Source organism: Anguilla anguilla, chromosome 13 (genome assembly GCF_013347855.1).
Source record: "Anguilla anguilla isolate fAngAng1 chromosome 13, fAngAng1.pri, whole genome shotgun sequence".
NCBI classification, from domain to species: Eukaryota; Metazoa; Chordata; class Actinopteri; order Anguilliformes; family Anguillidae; genus Anguilla; species Anguilla anguilla.
Genome location: NC_049213.1, coordinates 3,843,874 through 3,870,373, shown reverse-complemented (window position 1 = coordinate 3,870,373; position 26,500 = coordinate 3,843,874). Strand labels below are relative to the sequence as shown.

The window sequence follows — 26,500 nt, the reverse complement described above, 5'->3', positions numbered from 1 at the left end:
AACACTCTTTATGTATTTATTTATTATTGCTTCCCTGAAACAGCGTTTTTGTTCAGATAATCCTGGGAAATGCTGCGGAGGTAATGCCTCTTGGATCAGATGCAAATCCAGAGTGTTCCGCCTCGCACACTCATGGAATGTCTGTGTGTTGGTGATTGGTCGGAATGTGTCTGTGTGTTGGTGATTGGTCAGAATGTGTCTGTGTGTTGCTGATTGGTTAGAATGTGTCTGTATGTTGCTGATTGGTTTGATTGTGTCTGTATGTTGGTGATTGGTTGGAATGTGTCTGTATGTTGGTAATTGGTTGGAATGTGTCTGTATGTTGGTGATTGGTTGAGAGGTATCTATGTTGGAGATTGGTTGGAATGTGTCTGTATGTTGCTGATTGGTTAGAATGTGTCTGTATGTTGGTGATTGGTTGGAATGTGTCTGTATGTTGGTGATTGGTTGAGAGGTGTCTATGTTGGAGATTGGTTGGAATGTGTCTGTGTGTTGATGATTGGTTGAAGTGTTGATAACTTAGTAGCGTTAAGTGCTGATTGGCATTGCACTCCTGGCTTGTGTGCTGTGCTAGAAAGCGTACCCCATGCCCGTAGGGGACCGGTAGACCCCTTGACTGTTGGGACCCTGCTGTTGTCGCATTTGTTCATTTCACCTGTATCTACCGTTCATGTCGCCCTTTCCTAAATTCATAGGTGCTTCTGAAGAGCCACGGCGCTAGTATCTAATGCAACAGTTCAGCTTTTGCAGTTGTCCTGTTTACTGGTGTGAGTTTGGGGTTTCCGCCTCTGTTTCTGGCAACATCGCCCTACTCTCTTTCTGTAGCTTCCTCCTTCTGCTGGGCGGTGGGGTGGGGGGGGCGGTTGTGCACTGATAGGGCGGCCTTCCGCTTTGAGAGGGGAAGTGAGTAACGAAAAAACAGCAGCGGTGAGGGTCGCGGCACTGGATTTACCCGGAGCGTGTAGCACGTGCGTGCGTACGTGTGTGTGTGTGTGTGTGTGTACGCCAGCGTGTGCACCCTGGCCGTTCTCACTGGCAGCTCAGTGCTTTATCCTGGTGTTTTTAATGGGTCGCCGCGTGCCTTGCCGGGGCTGATGGGCTTTGTAGTGTAAATCCTGCGTGTGCCTGCAGGACAGTGTGTGAGTATTCCTCTCTGTGACTGCGTATTAGACCGGGTTTTTGAGTGGGGTGGGCTGATTCTCCTGACAGAAGGGACCTGACTGGCGACTAAGAATGTGAGGGTATGTCAGTATCTGAGTGATGGTAAAAGTGCATAAGGTATACTCCGGTGCATGAGGGTGTGTAAGAGTGTGTGTTTGTCACTGTGGAGTGAGAGGCAGGGCGTAATGGTGTTATTTCAGTGTGCGAGTGCGTATGTCACTGTGAGTTTGTGTAAGTGTGTCTAAGATGTGTCTTTACGAGCATTAGGGTCTGTGCTCCATGAGGCTTTTCTGTGTGATCTTCTGACTGATGTGCTGTGTCAGTGTGACACGTCTTAGTTTGATTGATGTGTTGCGTCCATGAGACAGGTCTTGATGTATGTCTGTATGTTTGTGGTGCCTTGATTGTATGTGTGTGTGTGTGTGTGTGCGCGCGCGCATGTGTGTGCTATGTTGTACTCATATGAACAGTCGTTCCTCTGACCACACTTATTTAATGTTTAATCGGGCTAAATCATTTAAAGGATTTCCTTTGCTCTGGTGAGCAGTGCAAGCTGAGGGTTACACTTCACTGGTGGCTGATACAAGGGTAGAAACATCACTTTCCTGTTTTCATGGAAAAAGAAAAAAAAACAGTTTCATTGTAATTAATGTTTGTTTCTGACACTGCATACTTTCAGTTGTATTGGAACAATACCAGAGTCTTTAGAACTCACTCTTTCAAAGACCATTTATTTGATTTGTATTTGCAGCTGTATACAATCTTTGATGTTAATTTAAGTTAAATAATGTTATTCTGCATAAGTACCTGTTTTAGATTGTAATTGTGTTGTAAAAAAATAGTTTTTTTTCTGAGAAAATAGTCTTTATTACCTTTTGACTTTGGTAAAATGGAAACCTTCAGATCAGCTGCGTTTAGATAGCGGTGCATTAGATAAGGATGGAAATTCAGCATTCGCTTTTAATTAGTTTGAAGCTTGCTCATCCCGTTTCCATTAAAGTAGAAGACATTACCTCAGATTCAGTCAACATGTCTCATCAACTTTGTCCCACAATTAAATGCAAGCATTTGATTTTCTCTCAGCTAAAACTAGTTCGGAAAGTTCAGCAGCTGCCAAACTCGACCCTGCCAAGCTGTACGTTTAAGGAAGAAAACAAACTGTGGTGCGGCCGTTAAAGAAAAGCACTGATTGAGTCCAGGCTAATGTTTCCCGTGGAGGTGGGATGGAGGGGAACGCAGGGCCAGATGCTGGAGTTGGTCTGCCTGTATATTTTGGCCAGGATGGGTTGGCGAGTTCTGCCATTTAGCGGATCTTCTGTTGGCCGCCTGTCTTCCCCTTTTCTCTCCGCCGCTGAGGATGTGCTGGTTTCCTTCCCTGCTGTCCCTCAGCTGTCTCGCTCGATGTGTTCTCAGTCCTCGAGCTCAACTCGCTGTCTTCCCTTGGAGCGTCTTCTCTCTTTCACCACCACATAGAGAGGTAGAGGTTGCGCTTTCTACACCTTGACGTGTTTCTGCTTTTTTAAAACGACTTTCGCGTACAAAGACTCTCCTATTGCTGTGTGCTTTTCTGTCACAAGCTTCTGAGATTTGGCGATATTTGTATTTCAAACATTACATGACGTTGCGTTACAATCACTTGGCAGTAGTGGGGAACATCAGTGGCTCATTCGCGGTATTGCTAAGAAGGCATGGATGCCCATTTATGACCACTAAGTCTGATATTCACCTAAGAAACAAAAGCTTGTATTGTAACAATAGAAAGTCTGACAAGCTAGATAACCTATGTTTACACAGCTAGACATAACATTATCCAAACGGAAATCAAGGAAATCAATGGAAATCGAGGTAGAAAGAGAAAAAAGATTGGTTGTATGTTTGTAATTGGCTGAATATATATCTGTGTGTTGCTGATTGGTTGAGATAAATTTGCCTGTTGGTGATTGATTGAGATAAATGTGTATGTTGTTGAACGGTTGGGATTAATCTGTATGTTGTTAATTGTTTGAGGTAAATCTGTGCGTTGATGGTTGGTTATTAATGTGTACGTTGGTAAATGGTTGGTTATAAATCTGTATGTTGGTAATTGTTTGAGGTAAATCTGTGTGTTGATGGTTGGTTATTAATGCGTACGTTGGTAAATGGTTGGTTATAAATCTGTATGTTGGTAATTGTTTGAGGTAAATCTGTGTGTTGATGGTTGGTTATTAATGTGTACGTTGGTGAGATGTGTTTTTGCACTTGTGTCTGTTGCAGCTCACCCCTGACTTCACCAAACGTGGCCAGGATGGCCAGAGTGCCTGGGAGCTGAGACAGGTGGGTTTTCCTTTGATTGAACGCAGTCGGCAGGACGAAACCCGGGCGTGGACACCCGCACTAACATGGCATCATCACACCTGAAAAACCAGCAGCGTCGCGTTTAGCTTCACGCTCACGACCTTTAGAATGACCTTTCCAAGGAATAGTTTTAGTCTGTCAGTCACCACTCAGAAGTTTCTCAGGATTAGCCTCTTAGTGAAAACGTGCTCTATAATCCAACTCCATACTTTAAGTCATGTGATGCTTTAACTTTGGCCTCGTGACTACAGTAGTTTCCGATGAAACGCCAAAGGGTTCACTACAAGTTACGTGTAACGCGTTAACACGTCAAAGCAAAAAGCGTGTGAACACGTGAACACCCATCCAATCCCGGTGCAGAAATCAGAATAAATTTGCATTGCAGTAAGACAGGTGTTGTCACGCCTATGTCAATTTATGAGAAGATGACCCAGTGTCCACGACAGGATGAGTCAGTGCCTGAGCCAGTTCATGACCTAGTGTCTATGGCAGGATGAGCTTAGCCTATAGCTTAGCGCCATAGCTCAAATATTGGCGTCTCAGTTAAAATTAAACCACACTTTCAGTTTTAAGTTAACACAGCCAACACCCTGCATACAATTATTCTCTTTATGACAGTTAACAGAAAACATACAGTATTGTTAAACATTAGCAATATTTTAGCTTGCTGTTGCTAACATTAGATAGCTTGCTCATAAGGATATATATATATATATTTTTTTTACCCTAGCTTATATCATTTTATTCATAGTGCTAACAGTAATCTGCTTGCCTTTCCTGTAACCTAACTGACTGATTGTAGCCTACTGATTCTCTATTGTGAATTCATAGTGAGAAAGATCTGTCACACATCACAACAGAAGATATCAACAAAGTACTTGTGAACTTCTACAGTAATTTATATGTAAAAGGACAAATCCTAGTAGGTCAGCATGGAAAACTGAGACGATGTGATTCTATGATGCCATCACCTCGTGAAAAAGCGCTGTAGCCTCCGGCTCGCCCTCTTACATATCCCAATTTAACCCCCGCGCGTAAGCGGTGGCTTGTCAGAACTTCCTGGGGAACTGCAAAAGCACTTTGGATGTGTCCCAAACATTATGGAGCTCACCGTATGTTCTAGTGAAGTCGAGGCGTGAAACGTTGGACGAACCACCCATTTAAAACATTTTCGGATGTGGGCCAACGGGTCAGATGACTCGGTTAACCACATCCTTCACTGGGGCGTGCAGTCCGCCCCCGTTTATCGACGCCAGTCAAAACCAAACTGAGCAGAAAACGTATCGATGAGCCGGGCAAGTGACAGTGAATCTGAAGTGGGAGATGAGGGGACATCGTGAATAGCAGCCAAAAAAAGTAACATTTTTGAAAATTCCAGTTCTCATTGTGAGTTTTAATTTGGAGAGTGATTTGCTAGCCTGAAGTGTGTTAACGCAGCTTTCTTTTCTTGTTGACACGCTAAAGGCGCGTTAACACACTTTGACGTGTGAACACGTAAGCCGTTGTGGACCCTTTGGCGCTCCGTAGTTTTCAGGCCAGCTGAAGCACTGTTTGCAAGTGAAGCTAAAAGTTATGGAGACTGACTGCATTGAGTATCTTTTACGGTGGTCACATGGTCATGGTCAATCGGACGGAGTGTAGCACAGTGGGTAAGGAGCTGGGCTTGTAACCGAAAGGTCGCAGGTTCGATTCCCGGGTAGGACACTGCCGTTGTACCCTTGAGCAAGGTACTTAACCGAAATTGCTTCAGTATATATCCAGCGGTATAAATGGATACGGTGTAAAAATGCAATGTAAAAGTTGTGTAAGTCGCTCTGGATAAGAGCGTCTGCTAAATGCCTGTAATGTAATGTAATGTAGTTTAATATTGAACGAGTAATAGCTCCGTTTATTTCCCTCTTTGGGTGGGAATGAAGCACTTGGAACACGTTCATGGTTCTTCAGAACACAACAATCCTCGAAAAGTATCCCTTCGCAATAAAGATCACGTAACTTCACCTGATGATATAAGCACATCTACTTCAGCATCTCTACTTTAAAAAAAAACACTTCAAAGTGCATTTTGTGTGAAGCACAAGACCGTAAACCAAAACAGGAAATACAAACGAGCCTATATTATTTGGCCTGTGGTTTATATTTAAAAAAACAAAAAACAAACCACAGGTGGCCAAATATATTAACTGAATTCATCTCTGTGTAGAGACAAATTCAGTTAATATATGTGCATTTATTTAATAACAGACCAAAGTATAATAATGTTTTTCAGTTTCTACCGACAATGACACAAAAAGATGAGTTTTACTTTGAAAACTTAGACAGGACTTTTCTGAAATAGCCTACTTTGGGTTTAATTACAAATAAACAAATAGACGCTTATCCAATCATTTTGCAAAGTGGGAGGTTGAGGGGTAGTTAGATTGACTGAAAACGTATCTTCCTAAGTTTTTTATTTTTTTATTTTTTTTAACCACAGGTAGCCTACAGCCTACCATTAGCCTGTAGTGTAAGTAAAATGGGCAGTAAAGCTCCAAAAAATATGGCAAAGAACAAGGACTTAATCTTGGATGTGCAGAGCCAAGTAAACATTCTGTGTCAAGATTATTCCCTGTGAGAAAAGGCTGAGAAGCTTAAGATTTCCAGGTGCAGTGTTCAGTACGCGCTCAGAAGGGTCCTGCTGATGGGCAGTAACGTTAACAGGAGAGGACCAGGAGGTAGAAGGGTAACGGTGCATTCGCACTGCGGGCAACTCAGAGCAAGAAACAAAAGAAACTGGGCAACTGAGCGACCAAAGTTGCCCGAAAAATGTTGCCCGCTTTTTTAACTTTTCACAGGCATCACCCGTCAACAGCCAATCGACAGTTTTGGGCTTCCTATTTCTCCAATCAATATGATACCATTTAGCAAATTATTGTTCCGCTCAGTGAGGAAAAATGGACAAACAACTTATCATTATGCTACAATTGCACCCGGTGTTATACAATGTTTAAAAAAAAAAAAAAAGTTCAAGTTGCGTGCTTGCTAGCTAGCTAGTGAGGGAAATATGGAGAGATATATGGCTAACAAGATGGCAATTACAAATATTTATCAGTGCCCTAACATAACTATAGAAACATACGGAGATGATATGTGGCTATATGGTAAATATACGTCTTCGATTACGCCATTATTTCTCTTCAATAATATGTTGTTGCATGAGACCACTAAGAGGATACAACGGGAAGCTCCTGCCCCTCCCTCAGCCTAGTAAACTTGAGCAATCCATCAACCGAGGCCCTAACACTGACCCTAACTCTAACCCTAACCCTAACCCTAACCCTAACCCTAACCCTGGAACCGGGTCGTTTGAGGTCTGTGATTGGCTGTGGTCAGTTAGTGAGAGAGAGCTCTGTGCAGGATCGAAGGCCCTAACCCTAACCCTAACCCTGGAACCGGGTCGTTTGAGGTCTGTGATTGGCTGTGGTCAGTTAGTGAGAGAGAGCTCTGTGCAGGATCGAAGGCCCTAACTCTAACCCTAACCCTAACACTGAACCGGGTCATTTGAGGTCTGTGATTGGCTGTGGTCAGTTAGTGAGAGGGAGCTCTGTGCGAGATCGTAGGTCGTGGTGTTTTGGCACGTCACCTCAGTGTTTTTTGGCCGCGGTCCAACGCCTGCCCGGTTGGCATATCCGTGGGAACGAGACCACGCCCGGCCACCTGCTCTCTGTGCTGGAACCGTGCATTGCTGCGTGCACATCACACTGCTGCCCGTGCTTCTGCTTTTGTGAAACGCCACCACAGGTTCTGTGGACACACCGGACACGCCGTAATCTTAACAGTGAAAGTCAAAACATTCCGATTTGACACATCTTATGAATATTCTGTTTTATGATCTAGTGCCTGAAAACTCCTGTTACTGACCAGAACCTCCTGTTCTATAGTTTTGAAACAGAGAGGAGCAAAACAGAACAAAAGCAGAGTTGCCTCTCTTATATTACTGGTTTAGCTGATGTTGGTGCCATCATTGAGGAGTCTTGTGCTGGTACAAATGAGTAGCTGCTGTGCAATTCTTAGTACTTTCTTCTTTCATAACACAGGTCGTTACTTTACAATTATTACAGTAGTGGTGAATATCAGTGTTACTCAGGCGTACAAAATGCAGTATCACCAAGAAGAGGCCCATTTATAATCAATAAGTGTAATATTATCCTAACAAACAAAAAATGTATTGTAACGACAAAAGTTACATCTGGACAGATAACCTATTAGCACAGCTATACATATATCATTCTCCAAAAGGAAATTAGAAGAAACATACAAAGAAAAGGTTATTTAAAGGGCTGAAGAGGTGAGTCTTCAGTTTGTGTTGGAAGATGGGCAGGGCTTCTGCTGTTCTGACTGCAGTGGGAAGATGGGCAGGGTTTCTGCTGTTCTGACTGCAGTGTGAAGATGGGCAGGGTTTCTGCTGTTCTGACTGCAGTGGAAGATGGGCAGGGTTTCTGCTGTTCTGACTGCAGTGGGAAGATGGGCAGGGCTTCTGCTGTTCTGACTGCAGTGGGAAGATGGGCAGGGTTTCTGCAGTTCTGACTGCAGCGGGAAGATGGGCAGGGTTTCTGCTGTTCTGACTGCAGTGGGAAGATGGGCAGGGCTTCTGCTGTTCTGACTGCAGTGGAAGATGGGCAGGGTTTCTACTGTTATGACTGCAGTGGGAAGATGGGCAGGGCTTCTGCTGTTCTGACTGCAGTGGGAAGATGGGCAGGGTTTCTGCAGTTCTGACTGCAGCGGGAAGATGGGCAGGGCTTCTGCTGTTCTGACTGCAGTGGAAGATGGGCAGAGTTTCTGCTGTTCTGTCTGCAGTGGAAGATGGGCAGGGCTTCTACTGTTATGACTGCAGTGGGAAGATGGGCAGGGCTTCTGCTGTTCTGACTGCAGTGGGAAGATGGGCAGGGTTTCTGCAGTTCTGACTGCAGTGGGAGGATGGGCAGGGCTTCTGCTGTTCTGACTGCAGTGGGAAGATGGGCAGGGTTTCTGCTGTTCTGACTGCAGTGGGAAGATGGGCAGGGATTCTGCTGTTCTGGCTGCAGTGGGAAGATGGGCAGGGTTTCTGCTGTTCTGACTGCAGTGGGAAGATGGGCAGAGTTTCTGCTGTTCTGACTGCAGTGGGAAGATGGGCAGGGATTCTGCTGTTCTGACTGCAGTGGGAAGATGGGCAGGGATTCTGCAGTTCTGACTGCAGTGGGAAGATGGGCAGGGATTCTGCTGTTCTGACAGCAGTTGGAAGATGGGCAGGGTTTCTGCTGATCTGACTGCAGTGGGAAGATGGGCAGGATTTTTGCTGTTCTGACTGCAGTGGGAGGATGGGCAGGGATTCTGCTGTTCTGACTGCAGTGGAAGATGGGCAGGGTTTCTGCTGTTCTGACAGCAGTGGGAAGATGGGCATGGTTTCTGCTGTTCTGACTGTAGTGGGAAGATGTGCATGGTTTCTGCTGTTCTGATTGCAGTGGGAAAATGGGAAAAAGAGAACTTAGTTCTCAGTTGACCTACCAGCATAAATGAATCCAAAATAAATAAATGAAATAAACTGAAAATGATGTGCATCCCTCTTAGTGAAATCGCACAAAGAAATTGAACATATTTCAAAGCCCTGTAGTTGTGGTGTTGAGTTGTATTATAATGGCTATTCTTGTTAATATCCAAAACACTTTTTGTGTTTCTACTTTTTTGTTACAAATATTCAATGTATGTGTTACAAAGTGGGACTTTTTAAACACAGAATGTTTTGTCCTTAACTAGGAGGTATGATGTGATTAAACGCATCTGTTTTGAATGTAGCTCTGTGAAGTGAAGGCTCATGTTGAAAGCCGTCCCTGATTGGCTCTGCTCCGTTCCCCCTCCCCCTCCTCAGAGTATGCAGCGTGCTGCTTCGTCGGACGCGCTCAGTAGCGCCACCTACAGCTCAAGTCACGCCCAGGCCCGTAACTCCGCCCCCCTGAGGATGAGCGACCCGTTCAGCCACTCCCGTTCCATGATTCTGTCTCAGACACCGGACTCCAAGGTAACGGTCGCCGGGGAAACCACATCAGGCCCACGGTGATGGGCTAGGCCTGCCTGTCAGGGTCTAACACCATGCATGTTCCTGTCTCTCCCCCCAGCAGTGCAGGGACCTCCTCTGTCATGTGACCTGTCTCTCCCCCCAGCAGTGCAGGGACCGCCCCTGTCATGTGACCTGTCTCTCCCCCCAGCAGTGCAGGGACCTCCCCTGTCATGTGACCTGTCTCTCCCCCCAGAAGTGCAGGGACCTCCCCTGTCATGTGACCTGTCTCTCCCCCCAGCAGTGCAGGGACTTGCCCTGTCATGTGACCTGTCTCTCCCCCCAGCAGTGCAGGGACCGCCCCTGTCATGTGACCTGTCTCTCCCCCCAGCAGTGCAGGGACCGCCCCTGTCATGTGACCTGTCTCTCCCTCCAGCAGTGCAGGGACCTCCCCTGTCATGTGACCTGTCTTTCCCCCCAGCAGTGCAGGGACCGCCCCTGTCATGTGACCTGTGTGGATTCCCCCTCCCCCCCCAGCTCTCCAGAGAGTTCAAAGGGCAGCACCCCGGTGAGGAGTTCACACACACACACTTGTTCCATATTTCTCTGCCCTCAGTGCCCCCTACACTAATCTTAGCCACCCTGTCTCCCTGAATAAAGTACAGGAATACTGATAACTGAACCTCAATAACAGCCTCAGTTATTTCAGTAGCATCCAGAGAAGCATTAAATCTGATACTTTATTTGAAGTACCTTCACCCTTGAGACACCTGTAAAATTCTGGAAGTTTCCATGCTACTTTAAACAAGCATCTGTGTTCAGCAGTATTCAGTACATAGGTGTTCAGTTGTTCCATGGGTGCACATGTTGATTAGTGACTAGTTTCAGCCATCTCCAACAGAGTTCAAAAATTTTAGCAGCATTTACTGTAAATGTGAGTTAAATTCTTTCAAAACATGCTTGACTAGAATCTGGTTGATAATAGTATGTGATCTGCAATATCAGAATGTCCTGATAATAAAATTTTGTAATTTTATGACAGGACATTATGATAATAAAAATTTGTCATTTATAATATTGAAGTTCTGTGGTGATGCTGATGGTATGAATCATCAATATCAGGGTACTGTGAGAATAAAATATCATGATTCATTTCTGGGTGCTGTATTGGAATATCATCATCATTAATTCCAGAGTAATCTTACTACTGAGTGTATTCTGACTGTGTTTCCAGGAGCTTGAGAAGGCTGGCCTCTTGAACAAGACGAAGATTGCTGAAGGAGGCAGGAAGTTGAGGTAACTGAATTTCCTGTTCCAGTTCCTGTTAACAAGGTTGTGATGTTATGCCCCAGTGTTTGTCTGTGTCGTGGTTTCATAACGCTGGATCCGTGGCAAACTGAAGACTTCATTTAGACATTATTACTGGAGCCAGAATGGCACACACAGGACAAACAAGCTTTTCTGGATCATTTCATCAGTTTGACATGGACCAGATACACATCTGTTTCTAGCACAGTCGGACTGTGTATCTGTCTGGTTGTGCTGTGTGGGTCTGTGTAACAGAGCAGTGTGTGTATTTATCAGTGTGTCAGCGACTGTGTGTTTTGATGGTGCCGATGCTGGTGTGTTTGAGGGTGCGGACGCTGGTGTGTTTGAGGGTGCGGACGCTGGTGTGTTTGAGGGTGCGGATTCTGGTGTGTTTGAGGGTGCGGACGCTGGTGTGTTTGACTGTGAGGACGCTGGTGTGTTTGAGGGTGCGGACGCTGGTGTGTTTGAGGGTGTGGATTCTGGTGTGTTTGACTGTGCGGACGCTGGTGTGTTTGACTGTGAGGACGCTGGTGTGTTTGAGGGTGTGGACGCTGGTGTAAGGGTGCGGACGCTGGTGTGTTTGACTGTGAGGACGCTGGTGTGTTTGAGGGTGCGGACGCTGGTGTGTTTGAGGGTGCTGACACTGGTGTGTTTGAGGGTGCACTGGTGTGTTTGACGGTGTGGACGCTGGTGTGTTTGACGGTGTGGATTCTGGTGTGTTGCAGGAAGAACTGGAACCCCTCGTGGGTGGTGCTGGTGGGAAACAGCCTGGTCTTCTTCAAGGACCCCAAATCCCAGACTCCTTCCAGCTGGGTAGGAATGCAGTTACCTTCCTGACAACATTCTGTAGATCACGTTCATCAGGAAATACGCTGCCTGGCCAAAAAAAAAGTCACACACTCTAATATTTCGTTGGACCGCCTTTAGCTTTGATTACGGCGCGCATTCGTCGTGGCATTGTTTCGACAACCTTACGCAACGTCACAACATTTATTTCCGTCCAGAATTGCATTATCTTGTATTGACGACGGAAAAGTCGAACCACTCCGTAAAGTCTTCTCCAGCACATCCCAAAGACTTTGAATGGGGTTAAGGTCAGGACTCTGTGGTGGCCAATTCATGTGTGAAAACGTTTCCTCATGCTCCCAGAACCCCCCTTTCACAATTTGAGCCCGATGAATCTTGGCATTGTCGTCCTGGAATATATCTGTGCCGTCAGGGAAGAAAAAATCCATTGATGGGATAACCTGGTCATTCAGTACATTCAGCTGATTTCATTGTATTGCTGCATAATGTTGCTGAGCCTTGACCTGACCAACTGAAGCAACCCCAGATCATAACACTGCCTCCAGAGGCTTGTACAGTGGGCACTGTCCAAAAAAATCCGATTTTTTTTTGGCCAGGCGGTGTACATCAGCTACTATCGATAAATAATTACAAAAAAAAGTATACATTCATCTTACATTTTAACCTATAGTACCTGGGAGGCTTACTATTGGAAGTGAATAACAAAATAATAAATAAATAACATAAATCCATTTAAGAGTGATTTCAAATGTCATTTACCGGATAACATAGCCATAACTGACTGCATAACAAATAAAGAGCTGGACTTGCAACTCTAAGGCTGTAGGTATGATCCCAGGACCTGAGGGAGGTACCTGGTGTTTATACACGGCCTTTTGTGTCTTGGTGATGCTGCGAGCTGATGTTTTCCCATTCCGAAATAAGTGATTGTAAAGCGATGTAATTGGTTCGGTACATATCCAGCCGCGTAAGTGTCTGTGTAATCACTCTGGATATGAGTGTCGGCTGAATGGAAAAAATTAAAAACAATGTGCGTGTGTATGTGTGTGCGTGTGTGCGTGTGTGCGTGTGTGCGTGTGTGCGTGTGTATGTGTGTGCGTTTGTGTGGGTGTGTGCGTGTGTGTGTGTGCGTGTGCGTGCGTGTGTGCGCTTGTGTGCGTGTGTGTGTGTATGTGCACGTGTGTCTGTGTGCGACACAGAAACCTGGAAACAGCAGGCCAGAGAGCAGTGTGGATCTTAGAGGAGCGAAGCTGCACTGGGCTAATGATTTATCCAGTAAGAAGAATGTGTTCAAGGTGAGAGAGTCCAGCAAAGAGAATAAACACAGCACACATTTGTCATCTAAAATCTCTCTGTGACATTTTCTTTCTCTTTATATGAGGGATTGTGAGCAATTGCAAAATAATTTCTAAGTATTAGTTTTCCTTCTCTATCAGTAACTTCAGAAGACCCAAAGTTTTTTCAAAATACAGTTATTTGGGAAATAAAGAAGCTGTCATTTCTGGAAAGGTTCAGTTTGCTATTTTTTTAAAAATACCTACCCCTTGTTCAGGTATAGGGTGGGGTATGGGTGGGGGGGTGGGATGTTGGGGGCGGGGGGGGGTTCACAGTGTGTCTTTTAAACATTTGTAACTGGGACTAGGCACGGTCAGGCTAGCCCCAGAGCGCTCACCCTTGTTCCTGGTGTGTCTGTGTGTGTGTGTGTGTGTGTGTGTGTGTGTAGTTGAGGACTGTGACGGGGAACGAGTTCCTGCTGCAGTCGGAGACGGAGTCTGTGATCAGAGAGTGGTACAGCACCATCCAGAGCGTCATCCAGCGGCTGGTGAGTCCTGCTCCTCCCCTCACTCAATAATGCATGAGAGCAGAGAGAAAGAGAGAGTGTGTGTGTGTGTGTGTGAGAGAAAGAGTGTCTGTGTGTGTGTGTGAGAGAGCGTGTGTGTGTGTATGTATGTGTCTGAGAGTGTGTGTGTGTGTGTGTGTGTGTGTGTGTGTGTGTGAGAGAAAGAGTGTCTGTGTGTGTGTGTGAGAGAGCGTGTGTGTGTGTGTGTATGTATGTGTCTGAGAGCGTGTGTGTGTGTGTGTGTGTGTGTGTGTGAGAGAAAGAGTGTCTGTGTGTGTGTGTGAGAGAGCGTGTGTGTGTGTGTATGTATGTGTCTGAGAGCGTGTGTGTGTGTGTGTGTGTGTGTGAGAGAGCGTGTGTGTGTGTGTGTGTGTGTGTGTGTATATGTTCCTGCTCATGCGTGTGTGTGTGTGTGTGTGTGCTCATCAGGACCGGGATAACCCCTTGGATAACATCCTGCTGTACTCTCTGAGACGGGCCGGCAGTGTGGAGATGTTGGATCACAGCGGGGACGAGGACGAGACACCGGGGCGCAAGACGTCCCGTGAGTCACACTGTGGCCTGGCACCCCAAAATCCACCCCTCTCACCCCTCCCCCCCTCTCTAAATTCTGTTACTCTGTTTATCGTGTATGAATGACCACACATGACCACGCACAGGCATAGCACTACTAGAGTAGCCTTAGGTGGCAGTGTAACATACGGCTTGTGCCGCTGAGGTTGCTGGTTTTATTCTCAGATGGGGCACAGCCATTATACTCTGGAGCATGGCACTTAACTTGACCTGCTTCAGTAATTGTCCAGCTGTGTCAGTGGATTATATGTGAGAATGTAAGCCAAGTCCTTCTGGGTAAGAGCTTCTGATGCATTAGTAGCTGCAATGTAAAACTTTAAATTGACAGTTCCAACAATATTGGTGTTTGTTAAATAAATTAAATTAAATTAATTTCACTTTAAAAAGCTCCCTCTCTCTCCCTCCCTCCGTCTCTCTCTCCCCTTATCTCTCTCCCTGCCCCCCTCTCTCTGTCTCTCCCCCCCCCCTTCTTCCCCCCCTCTCTTTCTCACAGTTCCCCGGTCCAGCTCAAACCTGGAGAACTCGGAGAGGAAGAGGGTGAGGAGCCGGCTGAAGAAGCTGATTCTGAAGAGACCCCCCCTGCAGGCCCTGCAGGAAAAAGGGCTCATCAAGGGTGAGCTGGACACTGCTGTCTCTCAACCAATCACAGTCTGTGCTGGGCGCTGTCAACCAATCACAGTCTCTCTCTGACTACTCCCAACCAATCACAGTCTCTCCTGGACTACTCTCAATCGATAACAGTCTCTCCAGGACTACTCTAAACCAATCACAGTCTGCGCTGGGCACTCTCAACCAATCACAGTCTCTCTCGGACTACTCCCAACCAATCACAGTCTCTCCAGGACTACTCTAAACCAATCACAATCTCCAGGACTTCTCTCAACCTATCACATTCTCACCAGGACTACTCTCAACCAGTCACAGTCTCTGTATGACCATTCTCAACCAATCACAGTCCCTCCAGACCTACTCCAGGACTACTCTCAACCAATCACAGTCTCTCCAGGCCTACTTCAGGCCTACTCTCAACCATGCACAGTCTCTCCAGTGTAGTCTGTAGATGTATTTTAGCTGTGAGGTTGCCGGTGCCACTGCAAATTCAGCACTGAAGAATCTGATGTGAACTATGTCAGTACACTGTCAGTACATGTCTGTCTGTACGAAAATATAAAGCATGTATGTGTGTGTGTGTGTGTGTGTGTGTGTGTGCGTGCAGAAGGATCATATATAAACCATGATTGCTACATAAGTATTCTTGGAAATTAATGTTACATAGAGCGTTGTGATGTAATGTTACATGAATGCGAATTCCTGTTTTTTCTTCTCAAACGCACTGGCTTATTCAGGGCATTGCTGAGCTCACAAAACTGCCTTCTTGAATTAAATATGAAAAATTGTATGACATGTTGACTGAATCCAGGCGACTGTTAATACTCTGTTCCATAACAGACTGTATGTACGCAGAGTTAATCACGCTGCAAAGGAAATGAATGATGACATTTTTATTTCCGTCTTCATTAAGTATTTCATTTAGTATTTATTCGATTAGAAACCGATGGACGTTGACATTGGGACATTGTTATAAGACCGTACTGTGATGCATTGCAACATGGCGTTAGTAGCATCTGCTCATTTCCAGTACTTCTCCCTGGAGGGGCTCTTAAATGGGGTGAAACACTGAGCATGTAGTAGCAGGTGCAGTAGCAGTAGTAGCAGCAGTAGCAGGTGCAGTAGCAGGTACAGTATCAGTAGCAGCAGCAGCAGCAGTAGCGGTAGCAGTAGCAGTAGCAGCAGCAGCAGTAGCAGTAGCAGTAGTAGCAGTAGCAGTAGCAGGTGCAGTTTAGTAGCAGTAGCAGCAGTAGCAGCAGCAGCAGTAGCAGCAGTATCAGTAGCAGGTGCAGTTTAGTAGCAGTAGCAGTAGCAGTAGCAGTAGTAGCAGCAGCAGCAGTAGCATCAGTATCAGTAGCAGCAGTAGCAGTAGCAGTATCAGTAGCAGGTGCAGTTTAGTAGCAGTAGCAGTAGCAGGTGCAGTTTAGTAGCAGTAGCAGCAGCAGCAGCAGTAGCAGCAGTAGCAGTAGCAGCAGCAGCAGTAGCAGCAGCAGTAGCAGTAGCAGTAGCAGTAGTAGCAGCAGTATCAGTGTCAGTAGTAGCAGTAGCAGTAGCAGCAGTAGCAGGTGCAGTTTAGTAGCGGTAGCAGTAGCAATAGCAGCAGTAGCAGTAGCAGTAGCAGCAGTAGTAGCAGTAGTAGCAGTAGCAGTAGCAGCAGCAGCAGCAGTAGCAGTAGCAGTAGCAGGTGCAGTTTAGTAACAGTAGCAGCAGCAGCAGTAGCAGCAGCAGCAGTAGCAGCAGCAGCGGTAGCGGTAGCGGTAGCAGCAGTAGCAGTAGCAGCAGTAGCAGGTGCAGTTTAGTAGCAGCAGCAGCGGTAGCGGTAGCGGTAGCAGCAGTAGCAGTAGCAGCAGTATCAGTAGCAGTGCAGTAGCGGCCCGGTGCCCCCGGGCTGGGTTTGTGGTGATGGTTGTTGGCGAGGTTTGCACGGTCTGACCGCGCGTCTCTCCGCACAGACCAGGTTTTCGGGTGCCGGTTGGAGACCCTGTGTGAGCGGGAGAAGAGCACGGTGCCACGTTTCGTCCGGATGTGCACGGAGGCCGTGGAGAGGAGAGGTAAGCCGGCCCCTTCTCTGTTCTTGCTCTGCACCCACAGCAGGGTGAACCATTCGCCCTCTAAGGCAGTGGTAACCAATCCTGTTCCTGGAGATCTGCCATCCTGTAGGTTTTCACTTCAACCCTCATTTCGCACACCCGATTCTACTAATTAGCAGCTCAACAACATCTCTAGCTGTTGAATGAGGTGTGGCTTTCTTAGGGTTGGGGTGAAAACCTACAGGATGATAGATCTCCAGGATCAGGGTTGGTTACCACTGCTCTAAGGTGCGAGATCACAAATACAGTCAGCTCCATGATGTTTGGGACAAAGACATATTTTTTCTCCACAATTTTAGATTGGTCACCTAACAGTTCACATTTAAGGGTATTTTTTATACACTTTGTTTTCACCATGTAGCACTTTTTATACATACTGTAGCCCCACCATTTCAAGGCACCATAATGTTTGGAACATGTTATGTAAGTGAAAGTGGTCCAGTTTAGTACTTTGCATACAGTGACTGCTTGAGGTCTGTGACCCATAGACATCACCAGGTGCTGAGTATCTTCTCTGGTGATGCTCTGCCAGGCCTGTACTGCAGCCATCTTCAGCTCCAGCTTGTTTCAGGGGCTAGTTGCCTTAAGTGTTCTCTTCAGCAGATGAAACACATGTTCAGTTGGGTTCAGTTCAGGTGAATGACTTAGCCAGTCAAGAAATTTCCTGTTTTTTGCTTTGAAAAACTGCTTTGTTGCTTTAGCATTATGTCTGGGATCATTGGCTTGCTGTAGGATGAAACACCGTCCAATGAACTTGGAGCCATTCACTTGAACTTGAGCAGATTAGATGGTTCTGTACACTTCAGAAATAATTCTGCTGCTGCTACCAGCATTTACATCATCGATAAATGCCTTCACAGCATAACGCTCACCAGTGACCCCTGCTGGTCTATCAGACGCCTGCAAACCTGCCTTTCTGGCTGCGTGTGAAGTGTCTTCCTCTGACAGGTCTGTACAGGCTGGACTCGGGGAAGACTGGTGACAGAAATCACAAATGCATCTCAAATGCATGTATCAGGAATAATGTCCATGCAGCTCAAGAATAAAAATTATTTCTCCAAAGTAAAGAAATAGATTTTGCAATATGATTTACCAGCGTTTCTGGTGAATCACGTTGCAGTCATATCGCTGTCTTTAGCGCAGGGCTAAGACAAAAAAGCCTGCACCCACACCGGCCCTTTTCGGATAAGATTGGACACCCCTGAGGCGGATGCTTCTGGGTCCTAACCGCGGTAGCGACTGTGCGTTCCAGGTCTGGAGACGGACGGGATCTATCGAGTGAGCGGGAACCTGGCGGTCATTCAGAAGCTGCGCTTCTTGGTGGACCACGGTAAGAGGAAGGGGACTGCGCCGTGGCGGAGGATCGGGGGGGCGGCGGAGGGTCCGGGGGGGCGGGTTTGGGGTAGGTTGGTTGGTGGGGGGTGTAGGAGGGAGGACGGGAGAGGGTTGAACAGAGACTCTGATGGGGTCCCGTTGTGTTGTTTCCCAAACTGCACTTTGTCGCCCCCTGGAGGCAGCGGGTGGTGGTGCGCGTGTAAACACCTGTTGCTTCTTGCAGAGCGAGCTGTGAGCACGGACGGACGCTACCTGTTCCCCGAGGAGCTGGTGCAAGGTACAGGCCGACGGACAGACGGACGGATCCGGAAAGCACGCAGCTCTGGTTAAAAACTTACAGCCTCTGTGTGCCTAGAGCAAAACTGCACGCGTGTGTTCAGCAAAACTACACGCGTGTGCCTAGAGCAAAACTACACGCGTGTGCCTAGAGCAAAACTACACGTGTGTGCAAACCTGCACGCGTGTGCTGAGCAAAACTACACGTGTGTGCTGCGCAGACTTGGGTCAAATATTAAATTAACATCCGTTAACCCTTTAGACACCCGCTAAATTCCTGCAGATTTTTTTTTAACAAACACAATGTTTTCCCGATTATTAAAGATATCTTACCTTGCACGACATTTTCGGTTTTGCATTTTGATCCTGAACATTTTGATTTTATTTTATCTTTCAAAAACGGCACTCATTGTCATTATTTTAAAAAAATTCCTCTCTTGCCCTTATGAAGAGCTTTGAGACATACTACAAAACTACATTGCACTAAATACATCGATTGCACTGATTAAGTTTAAAATAATTATTCTCGTGATTATATTGGGTACATGTTTGCTTGACGATTCTCGGGGATCTGCAGGAATGGTTGCATTGTTCCTGGTGTCTAAATATTTTAAGTGTTTCTGTTGCTGTTTGACCCAGTCTTGATGCTTACACACTCTGAGTTTTGCTCGCTGTCCACAGTGTGCAGTCTTGGTTCTTGCGGTGCTTTGGAAGCTTGCCTCTGCAAAAAACTCTGCAGTTTAACCCCGGTGAAATGGCAGGAGGCCATCCTGCTAACAGCACTGAGGTTTTCACTGCTCGATGCGCTGAGCGGTGTCTGGTCTGGTCTGTGCTGTGCAGCGTTCTTCCTGAACTGAACTGCAGTCTGCTTTAACCTGCTCTTCTCTGTCTAGAGTGACCGGAGACATCTGCAGGTGGAGAGGGAGTCTTAATCATAACCTCAGTGTGTGAAGACCCTGTGCAATCACTGTGCTCTCGCTTTCACAATGTTCAGCCACAAGGGAAAGACGTAAAGTTGCCTACTCAATTGTGATAAAAATGGTATCTGTTAAGACTCTGTTCCAGTGTGTAGATGGGCCCCATGGTCTGGTATCTGTTAAGGCTCTGTTCCAGTGTGTGGATGGGCCCCATGGTCTGGTATCTGTTAAGGCTCTGTTCCAGTGTGTGGATGGGTCCCATGGTCTGGTATCTGTTAAGGCTCTGCTCCAGTGTGTGGATGGGCCCCATGGTCTGGTATCTGTTAAGGCTCTGTTCCAGTGTGTGGATGGGTCCCATGGTCTGGTATCTGTTAAGGCTCTGTTCCAGTGTGTAGATGGGTCCCATGGTCTGGTATCTGTTAAGGCTCTGTTCCAGTGCGTGAATGGGCCCCATGGTCTGGTATCTGTTAAGGCTCTGTTCCAGTGTGTAGATGGGCCCCATGGTCTGGTATCTGTTAAGGCTCTGCTCCAGTGTGTGGATGGGCCCCATGGTCTGGTATCTGTTAAGGCTCTGCTCCAGTGTGTGGATGGGCCCCATGGTCTGGTATCTGTTAATGTCTGGACTGTGGGTGGCAGTCGTGCAGGGTGGTGCACAGTTGTTTTAGCATTACCACCAGAGGGAGGGTTTCTTTTGGTTGTGATTCAGTCTTCTCATTGTGCACTAGTGACCCCTGCTGGTCGATTGAGCACCTGCAAGTCCGCCGGTCCCATGAAGTTTCTTCCTCAGACTTATTAACTGCAGTGTCATTAAAAGCACAAAATAACATAAAATAACATAACATAGCATAAAGACGAGAACAGGCCATTCAGCCGCCATTTTAGACACGCTGACATTGCGTTTCAGAGGAGAGTTGCTGCTGATTGTCATTCTCCCAAACTGAGCGCTGAGAGAGGTTTGTAATTCCAAAATGGGGAGGAAAAACACAGTAAAAGGCAAAACAGGTTTTGACAATTTCAGCTGAATAAGGGAGGTGTCATACCACTCTTTGCTTTCTTTTGCTCTTTATTTGTCATTGTGTAAAAATGATGGTTCCCGATTGCACAGGGTTTTCCATTTCTTGTATTACTGCAAAGTTTGTGTTTTTTACTTGATTTCAGCTCGCAATGTGTTTTGCTGCATAGGTGTGGCTGAACACAGGCTGTGTGGGTCTGTGTGTCTGAACACAGGCAGTGTGGGTCTGTGTGTCTGAACACAGGCTGTGTGGGTCTGTGTGGGTCTGTGTGGCTGAACACAGTGTGGATATGTGTGGCTGAACACAGGCAGACACTCCTGGGCTTCTGTGCTTCTGTCTAATGAGGCTCACAGCTCAAGTGTAGGTCTGTGTGCTTTTCTCTTTGGTGTGTTTCTCTGACAGACGGCTATTTCTCCCTCTCACTCTTTCACTCTTTCACTCACTCTCTCGCACTCTGGAGCAGGCCTGCTCTTCCTGTTGCAGCTTCATGTGTAGCTCTTTTTTGTTCTTTATGAGTTGTTAAGAAATTTGTCACTGAATTGGTTTATCCCCCTTCCCCCTCTCTCTTCCTCCCTCCCTCTCTCTCTCTCTCACCCTCCCTCTCTCCCCCCCGCCCCCCCCTCGTCTCTCCCCCCCTCCCCCCCCAGAGGAGAAGCTGAGTCTGGAGGACAGTCAGTGGGAGGATATCCATGTCATCACTGGGGCGCTCAAGCTCTTCTTCCGCGAGCTTCCGGAACCACTGGTGCCGTACGGCTTCTTCACCGACATCGTGGAGACCGTCAGTGAGTGTGTGTGTGTGTGTGAGTGTGAGAGAGTGTGTGTGAGTGTGTGAGTGTGTGTGTGTGTGTGTGTGTGAGAGAGTGTGTGTGTGTGTGTGTGTGTGTGTGTGTGTGCGCGTGCGCGTGCTGTGTGTGTGTGTGTGTGTGTGTGTGTGTGTGCGTGCGGTGTGTGTGAGTGAGTGTGTGTGTGTGTGTGCGTGTGTGTGCGTGTGCGTGCCGTGTGTGTGTGTGTGTGCGCGTGCGGTGTGTGTGTGCGTGCGTGCGGTGTGTGAGTGTGTGTGCGTGGGAGTGCAGGTGGAGTTTCTGAGGGCTTCACTGTATCATTAAAGCCTTTTAGCTCACTGTCCCCCTCAGGATTAACTGGGGGAGTCACGTCAGGTTCCATTTTGGGATTTCATGCCAAGTCATGTTCTTAATTTTTAATGAACCCAAATAATTTACATAATCTGAAATGTGTCATCTGAAGGCTCATAAATGGCAGGTGAAGACTGTTCTGGTGACCTTGTGTGGAGTAATTTCCTGTGGTCTAATCAATGAGTGAACCTGCATTGATGTATACTGTACTGATGTACAGATAATTAGTTGATAGAACCAGGCTGGAAATGAAAACCAAAAATGGATCCGGAGTACCTGGAATGGGATTACCCACCCCAGCGTTACTAAGCATTATTCGCTTGAGATCAGAAAGACAGAAAGAAATGTGACCTCACGTGTGTGTGTGTGTGTGCGTGTGCGTGCGTGCGTGTGTGTGTGTGTGTGCGTGCGTGTCTTTCTGTTGCAGAGATGACTGACTACCTGGACAAAGTGGACCGTCTGAAATGCCTGATGCTGAACATGCCTCCGCCAAACCACGACACTATGAGGTTCATGCTCCTTCACCTGAAGAGGTAAGAACAGGCCGTCCGCGCAGGGCATTGTGGGTAATTTACTCACCAGCGACCGTGTTCACCTCTCCAGAACCGGCGTTTCAGCGCTTAAAGGGTTCTGGTCCCTGATTGGCTTGTTGAACATCTCCAAGGCCTAAATTAGTAACCGACTTAAAAAGAAATCGAAAATACTTGGAGACACTGTGCCCCCTGATGAATGAGAACCATACAGGCCCGCTAGTCTTTGTGGGCCAGGGCTGTGGGCCTCTTCTTTACCGCACGGTTATCATTGTAACATTAGCGGTGATCTTGCTTCAGAAACAGATCCTTATATATGTTCACTATGTGAATTAACATGCTTTCAGTAAGAGAAAGAAATCTTGTTTTCCAGTAAACTGTCATTGATATATAGCTTAACTTCTAAGAAAATTACAAACAAATCGGAAGTATTCTTATTTAAAATAGTTTCTTGCTGTGCTGGGTTTTTCTGTAGTATTTAAATATTGTATTACAACGAAAAACATCTGCATATTTTACTGCTCTGCAAGCAGTGACAGAGGCGGAGTGCCGTTGGGAACGTGTTTTAAATGCGATGCGCATGTGCATGCTCAGTTGCAGTGACAGAGTGTTTTAAATGCGATGCGCATGTGCGTGCTCAGCTGCAGTGGCAGAGTGTTTTAAATGCAATGCGCATGCTCAGCTGCAGTGACAGAGTGTTTTAAATGTGATGCGCATGTGCATGCTCAGCTGCAGTGGTAGAGTGTTTTAAATGCGATGCGCATGTGCATGCTCAGCTGCAGTGACAGAGTGTTTTAAATGTGATGCGCATGTGCATGCTCAGCTGCAGTGGCAGAGTGTTTTAAATGTGATGCGCATGTGCATGCTCAGCTGCAGTGACAGAGTGTTTTAAATGCGATGCGCATGTGCATGCTCAGCTGCAGTGGCAGAGTGTTTTAAATGCGATGCGCATGCTCAGCTGCAGTGACAGAGTGTTTTAAATGTGATGCGCATGTGCATGCTCAGCTGCAGTGGCAGAGTGTTTTAAATGTGATGCGCATGTGGCATGCTCAGCTGCAGTGGCAGAGTGTTTTAAATGTGATGTGCATGTGCATGCTCAGCTGCAGTGACAGAGTGTTTTAAATGCGATGCGCATGTGCATGCTCAGCTGCAGTGGCAGAGTGTTTTAAATGCGATGCGCATGTGCATGCTCAGCTGCAGTGACAGAGTGTTTTAAATGCGATGCGCATGTGCATGCTCAGCTGCAGTGGCAGAGTGTTTTAAATGCAATGCGCATGTGCATGCTCAGCTGCAGTGGCAGAGTGTTTTAAATGCGATGCGCATGTGCATGCTCAGCTGCAGTGGCAGAGTGTTTTAAATGCGATGTGCATGTGCATGCTCAGCTTCTCGTTTCATTTCCTCTGTGGACAGTTCCTGGGCAGTGTACCGATTTGTCCGCTGACAAAAATGGGCGCTGGTTTCTGGAAATTTTAATAACATTCAGAAATGATTATTACCACATTTTGAAAAAGCATCCTGCTATTTCACGGGTTGTTCAAACAAGAAGTGACTTTTTGTGTGTAATTAGCCCTGACAGGAAGTGTGTAAAACACATGGCTGGGTCTGTCCGCACCGCCGCTGTGTCATTCCTGAGGGAACAGGTCGTGATCGCCATTACATTCTGCTGCAGCAAGCGCGATGCTCTGTGCGTCCACTAGAGGGAGCCGTGTCCCCAGCTGTGTGACTGTGTCTGCGTGTGCTCGGGGGCACGAAGGCAGGGGACTCTCGGGGAAGGTGTGAGATTGTGAATGAGGGAGTGAATGAGGAAAGGGAGTAGGAATTTGGGGGGGACTCCTGCTTGGGGTACCCTGCTGGGGTACCCTGCAGATCTTCATCAGTGGGCCAGTGCAGGGCTGTGGGGTCAGTGAGTGTGTGGGTCTCTCTCTCTCTCTCTCTGCCTCTCTATGTCTCTCTCGCTCTTTGCCTCTTTCTCCCCTTCTCCCTGCCCCCCCCCCTCTCTCTTTGCCCCCCCCCCCCCCCCCCCCCCCCCCGTGGCTCGGCGAGACACGAGTGCCAGTGGTGCCACCACCGCAGGAGCCTTACTCTCACTGCCTCTCTTTTTTCATCCCTCTCTTCCCTCCCTCCTCCCTCTATCCGCTTTTAATGTGGAAGCTCTGAGCCATTGCTGGCTGCTCTTGTGGTTTGGTGGGAATGGCATTTTTAGAAGAATGTCTCATACTGGCTTTAAATGCACACACACGCACACACACACACACACTCTCTCTCGCTCACTCACACACACACACACACACACACACACAAACTCTCATACGCACTCTTACACACACACACACACACACACACAAACTCTCACACACACTCTTACACACACACGCGCACACACACACACACCCACACTCTCTCATCACACACACGCGCACACATGCACACACACACACACACACTCTCACACACACACACATACACTCTCACACACACACAAACACACACACCCATACAGAAACATTGGCTTCTGAAACAGGGTCTACGTGCAGATGACCGCAGTGCTAAAGCTTGCTTAGAGAAATAAAGACAGTTACTCATACTGACTTGTGTACATGAAAGATTTGTGATTTGCGGCTGGGATTTTCACCGGGGCAGTCGGCATGAAACGACCCACCGGAGTGTAGAGCTGAAAGATCCGGGACTGGTACTGAGATCTGGCCTGTTTCAGAAGACTGCTGCTCAGATCTGGCCTGTTTCAGAAGACTGCTGCTCAGATCTGGCCTGTTTCAGAAGGCTGCTGCTCAGATCTGGCCTGTTTCAGAAGACTGCTGCTCAGATCTGGCCTGTTTCAGAAGACTGCTGCTCAGATCTGGCCTGTTTCAGAAGACTGCTGCTCAGATCTGGCCTGTTTCAGAAGACTGCTGCTCAGATCTGGCCTGTTTGAGAAGACTGCTGCTCAGATCTGGCTCGGTCCAGAAGACTGCTGCTCAGATCTGGCCTGTTTGAGAAGACTGCTTCTCAGATCTGGCCTGTTTGAGAAGACTGCTGCTCAGATCTGGCCTGTTTGAGAAGACTGCTGCTCAGATCTGGCCCGGTCCAGAAGACTGCTGCTCAGATCTGGCCTGTTTGAGAAGACTGCTGCTCAGATCTGGCCTGTTTCAGAAGACTGCTGCTCAGATCTGGCCTATTTCAGAAGACTGCTGCTCAGATCTGGCCTGTTTCAGAAGACTGCTGCTCAGATCTGGCCTGTTTCAGAAGACTGCTGCTCAGATCTGGCCTGTTTGAGAAGACTGCTGCTCAGATCTGGCCTGTTTGAGAAGACTGCTGCTCAGATCTGGCCTGTTTGAGAAGACTGCTGCTCAGATCTGGCCTGTCTCAGAAGGCTGCTGCTCAGATCTGGCTTGTTTCAGAAGACTGCTGCTCAGATCTGGCCTGTTTGAGAAGACTGCTGCTCAGATCTGGCCTGTTTGAGAAGACTGCTGCTCAGATTTGGCCTGTTTCAGTGCTTGCTAGTGTAAATGATGCATACAACGATGGCTGTTCATGTTCTTCACTGGGTCAGAAACATTGGATGGGTTTGTTATTTGCAGAGATAGTTTCAGCTGTAGTGTGGAAGGTTGACAGTGAAAAGCCAGAATGAGCAGCCTAAAATAGGCTGTTCCCCTCATTAAACTTCATGCTCTTTTTTCACTCCTAAACATTGTAACTACAAGTGAATTCTGATATAATTGTACCCTTAAAGGTTCTTACTTTAAATAAACTTAGTTTAAATAAGAACAACCGCACTCACATTCTCCCTCTCCTGGGCAAACACACACACACACACTCTAACTTCCTCTAAAACGAGACAATACGGGATTCAATATTGTCTAAATAGCAGTTCTGAAACTGCTGAATGTCCATCACTGAGAATTTTTCAACATTAATTAATTGATTAGTTCCCAATGCACAGTTATCATTAGAATAATTAATAAGATTAACTTATTTTTTCACACACACACACACACACACACACACAAACACACAAGCTCAACAGTGCTAAATCTACAAACTGCTTGTCCTTGAGACTATATTGAGAACATTTGCCTCCATGGCCAAGTACAAGAACGATCTCTTTCTCTCTCCCTCTCTCAATTTCAGTTTTCAATTTCAATTTGCTTTATTTGCAGGACAACCCAGTCATATTGCCTGAGCAACACACATAATACACATAAACACAGAAACCACATGCAACAACTATGACCGGAAACACATCCTAAAATAATCATATAGACATGATTTAAAAAAAACACAGTTAACATTAATTAAGGTGTGAAGAACTTTTATTCTAACGTAACCATTGCTATACTTATTTGTTTAACAAATACTAATATTTAGGTGAAGTTGTTCCAATTTTAGAAAATACATTTTTTCTTATGTCTTCATATTCTGTGCATTCTGTGAGGAAGTGCAGCTCTGTCTCCACTGCCCCCTGATTGCAGTGGGAGCACAGCCTGTCCTCTCTCCGGGCAGCCAGGTCTGCCTGTGCCGGCCGGTCTCTATGGCCAGGCTGTGCTCACCGAGTCTGTACATCGTCAGTGCT

The 26,500-nt window shown here is 46.8% G+C and overlaps 1 protein-coding gene across 6 annotated transcripts in view; it reads left to right on the top strand.

The window, feature by feature from the left end:
* arhgap9 (Rho GTPase activating protein 9) overlaps positions 1-26,500 on the top strand; it is a 54,877-nt gene that overhangs the window by 27,990 nt on the left and 387 nt on the right. Inside the window, exons 6-19 of one of the 6 annotated variants that reach the window (XM_035389014.1) lie at positions 3,415-3,474; positions 9,377-9,526; positions 9,987-10,070; positions 10,737-10,798; positions 11,536-11,623; positions 12,817-12,912; positions 13,341-13,439; positions 13,887-14,001; positions 14,524-14,643; positions 16,592-16,690; positions 17,982-18,059; positions 18,288-18,341; positions 20,918-21,052; positions 21,831-21,936. In XM_035389014.1, coding sequence (XP_035244905.1) covers positions 3,415-3,474; positions 9,377-9,526; positions 9,987-10,070; positions 10,737-10,798; positions 11,536-11,623; positions 12,817-12,912; positions 13,341-13,439; positions 13,887-14,001; positions 14,524-14,643; positions 16,592-16,690; positions 17,982-18,059; positions 18,288-18,341; positions 20,918-21,052; positions 21,831-21,936 — 1,346 coding nt within the window. Of the gene's footprint in view, positions 1-3,414; positions 3,475-9,376; positions 9,527-9,983; positions 10,071-10,736; positions 10,799-11,535; positions 11,624-12,816; positions 12,913-13,340; positions 13,440-13,886; positions 14,002-14,523; positions 14,644-16,591; positions 16,691-17,981; positions 18,060-18,287; positions 18,390-20,917; positions 21,053-21,830; positions 21,937-26,500 lie in introns of all 6 variants that reach the window. The other 5 variants (XM_035389011.1, XM_035389013.1, XM_035389010.1 and 2 more) reach the window with 5 other exon arrangements.